This window comes from Gastrolobium bilobum, unplaced genomic scaffold, assembly GCF_033153095.1.
Source record: "Gastrolobium bilobum isolate Gb01-03AN ecotype WA unplaced genomic scaffold, APGP_CSIRO_Gbil_v1 utg5429, whole genome shotgun sequence".
In the NCBI taxonomy this organism is placed as follows: domain Eukaryota; kingdom Viridiplantae; phylum Streptophyta; class Magnoliopsida; order Fabales; family Fabaceae; genus Gastrolobium; species Gastrolobium bilobum.
Genome location: NW_026898384.1, coordinates 205,818 through 209,493, shown reverse-complemented (window position 1 = coordinate 209,493; position 3,676 = coordinate 205,818). Strand labels below are relative to the sequence as shown.

Sequence of the window (3,676 nt, the reverse complement as noted above, 5' to 3'; positions counted from 1 at the left end):
ATCGGCCGCTTTTCACTCTTTCTTGGAATTTTTTTTTCTTATACTGCAGGAAAAATGAATAATTTTCCTATCCGACCATTGATATATGTGCTAATTCTTTTTCTTTTTAAAAAAAGCGGTAGGATCGGCCGCTTTTCACTTTTTCTTGGAATTTTTTTTTCTTATGCTGCTTAAGAAAATATAAACCCATATATATATATATATATATATATATATATATATCAACCCATGCACATCAATGGACTCTTGCACTTGACCGAGTAATGCAATTAAATCAAGCACATAATGAAATATTTAATTTTGTATGAAGAAACATTTCCCAAAAATAGAAACTGATTTACAAGAATCATATTTTCCTTGACCATCGACTTGATTCTACATGAGTACATTGCATGACTAGAAAACACAGTTAAAAAAGGCTTTGCAATACTTCAATAATGGAGTCTAGGCTAACTGCATTAGTTAAAAGTCCTTGACTTGTATACCATTCAGCTAATTAATCACACAAATTAACTTCTCTTCACAACACTCAACCGCAATAAAAACAAAACAAAACAATAAACAAATATTACAAGGAAAACAAAGAAACCCCTCAGTAAGATTATTTATATGAAAATGTGTAAATCTAAAATGCTTGATCAGAAGTCACTTGAATATTGTTGTATAACATTGATTTTTCTATCTTCAAACAAACTTATTCTCAATTTCTTTGAAGGTGAAAAATCAAGTTGGCTTACCTTTTGTTGAGAGAGATTCTATGATCCAATTTTTACTACTAGAGCTACCATTTTGCCCACTCCTAGGACCAAAAGAAGTCCCTATAATAGGATGAGTAGCGTGGCTCTCTTTATTCACCATTGATGCTTTTGCCGCTGCAACAGCAACCCTAAAATTAGGGTCTGAGGCAATGGTGGAAACATTGTCATCTAGTGCAGGCTTACCTTCTTCTCCTTTCCAAATCCTATCATGATATTGTTCCACTGGTCTAGGGTTGTGAAAATTGTTCATAGCAATAGCATTGCTCTGGTATTTGTTTGGCATCCAATAAAAACGAGGCTCAGTTGTGGCATTGGAGGAGCTACTACCACTCATGAGATTATTAGTGAGATCAAGAACAATCCCTTGGGATGGATCATTAGGGTTTATGCTTCTAATATTGGAAGGTGGGTTTAATGAGTGGAAGCTATTGTAAGGAAGTGATGCTTGGTTAAAACTAGAGGTGTTATCTGAAATAGGATTGCTTGACTCTAAAAACATATAGGAAGCTGCTGCTGAAGAAGCCATAGCAGTTGCACCCACAGGGAGTGGATGATTATGTGTTCCTTCATAGGTTGTAATTAGTATTGACATGTCATCAATGCATCTTTGCACCTATACATATAAATTTAATAGCCACACATAAGATCATAAACCCCATAAATAAATGAATAATAATAATAATAAAACAAACAAATTAATCAGGTACATACACGAGGTACACGAGACTCCCTGACTTGTGAGAGTAGAAACAAGGGTCAATTATACAGGTTCTTTCAAACAACATTTGGTTGCTAAATTAAGTATGTGTAAAGAATTCTTTAAATTAATTTTTTTTTTTAAATTCTAGAGATGCAATAAAGAGTGCAAAAAATTGAGAATAACCTGTTTCCTAACGGGGCAGCCTGGGGCTACAGTGCAACGATAGTAGGCTCGTGGACATGGATTTGCTTTTGCAATTTTCTGTCCATATTTTCTCCATTGGCATCCATCATTCATCTATCACAAAACTTGAGATTAGCACATAATGTTAATCAAATCATAAAGCTAGCTAATTAAATAGATACATATATATATTATACATAAATATAGATTTTGAACTCACTGTGGCGGCCTCACATCTTGCTCTAACCGAAACCCTAGCTTTTCTATTAGGAGGGGAGGCAGCATGTGTAGTAATACGTGGCAAGCAATCTCTCCGCTGTAATTTGTTCATCTCTGATGCAAAATTTGTCAATTGTTCTTTGTTTTTGTCTTCCTTATAATTTCCCTCCGTTTCTTTTTGATGACTTGTGCTTCTTGTTTGCAACCTTAGTGATAAACCCAATTCACTTTCGCTTATACTATCATCAGTGTTTGGTGGGGATTGAGCTCTTTGATTTTTTGTGTTAAAGATCTCAAGAATTCTAGATGGTCCTTCACCGTTGGTGGTTGCATTGCCTTGAAGTGAGAGAGGAATTTGATGATCCTAATTAAATGGGATCCATATATATATATAAATATTATTATATATAAAAAAACAAGGATGATATATAGGAAATTAATGAAAGACTATATATAAAGAAGTAATATATAATTGGATTTTGTTATCAAAAAAAAAAAAAAATATATAATTGGATTTAATTACCTTTCTTTTATTGTTTTCCTGAATGACTGAAAATTTCATTTGCAAATCATAGTAATCTTTCATTGTTTGTTCCACAACTTTCCTCAGCACTTTGTTTTCCTCTTTCATGCTCTCCATCTCCATTTGTAAGACACTTAACTGCAGGAAAACCATACCGACGACTTCTAAACATGTAGCACATATATGAGTGCATACATAAACAAGCACTCATAAAAATATATACATGAGATCGAAGAGAGAAAAGGGTTGGTGAAATAATACAAATTTTATTGAGTGCTTACAAATCAAGGGTGAGGGAGAGAGGGGAATGAAAATTAATTTACCTCTCTTGTTTTTGTGTTATCTTGCATAGATATTTCTACCACCGATGCATCATCTTCTATTTCACCAGCTGTGGCTTCAGGAACTTCTTCCTTATCCGGTATCCGTGCCATTTCTTCCTTGTCATCATCCTCTTTCATTCGCTCATCTACTTTTGCTGCTTCTTCCTTTTGCTCATCATCAGAATCTATCTTCAAAGATAGATCAATTTCCATCTTTGTGGGTTTTTCTTCTCTACCCATTGAGAACAAGATTTGAGCATGGAAGATTCTCTTGTTTTGTCCTATCTTTTTTGATATAAATGCTACTTTTGAGGCACCAAAGTCAAGTCCATCGTCCCAAAGACGTTTCTTATCTTAGACACATAAGGACGCATCTAAGGTTTGACTTTAGTTGGCTTCTTAATGATCCCCATATTAAATTAATTAGTCTCTAACCCTCTATTTTAAAATTAACAAATCTAGGGCAGAGAGGGCACCCTACAATTTGATAATAAGAGCACTTCAATTACCAAAAGACAAAAATACCCATTATTACCATTCAATTTGATTGTAGGCCTTTGCCCCCTTTAATTGCCCTTTGTGTAATTAAGAAACAAATCAAGGTTTTATAAAATCTCCTCTCCTAGCCACTACACTAAAAAAAAAAAAATAAGTGATCTACAAAAGCATCACATCACTTCAATTGTTTGACATTATTAGCATAAAATAACATAGGCTTTTTGATCTTTTCATATAGCTAGTGCACAATTTAGCTAGCCGCCTAACAACTTGTTTAATAGATAGATGCCGTCGTGCTTCGCCCCCACACACTCGTGATAATAGTACAAACTTTTCATTGCTAATATAACGCTAGGGCATGCACATCGTGCATGGTTCCTAGCTTAAACTGCTTCCTCTCGTTTTCTCTTTTATTTCTATGCATATTAGAGCATGACTCTCGCATGAGCAATATTGTCATTTACTGTGGAAA

The 3,676-nt window shown here is 34.3% G+C and overlaps 1 protein-coding gene across 1 annotated transcript; it reads right to left on the bottom strand.

The window, feature by feature from the left end:
- Positions 1 to 723: 723 nt before the first annotated feature.
- LOC133315557 (probable WRKY transcription factor 9) lies at positions 724 to 2,946 on the bottom strand. Its single transcript, XM_061517199.1, has 5 exons — positions 2,707 to 2,946; positions 2,384 to 2,521; positions 1,862 to 2,224; positions 1,642 to 1,755; positions 724 to 1,371 (listed from the first exon to the last, which is right to left on the bottom strand). The coding sequence occupies exons 1-5, from the start codon at positions 2,944 to 2,946 to the stop codon at positions 724 to 726; spliced, it is 1,503 nt and encodes a 500-aa protein (XP_061373183.1).
- Positions 2,947 to 3,676: the final 730 nt, after the last annotated feature.

Bases quoted from the DNA above. Each gene is read 5' to 3' on its own strand.
- LOC133315557 (XM_061517199.1), bottom strand. From the start codon at position 2,946: ATGGGTAGAGAAGAAAAACCCACAAAGATGGAAATTGATCTATCTTTG. The intron at 1,756-1,861 runs GTGAGTTCAAAA...GTTTTGTGATAG, and splicing joins CAAGATGTGAGGCCGCCACA to ATGAATGATGGATGCCAATG. The intron at 1,372-1,641 runs GTTATTCTCAAT...TTATATGTATAG, and splicing joins GCTGCCCCGTTAGGAAACAG to GTGCAAAGATGCATTGATGA.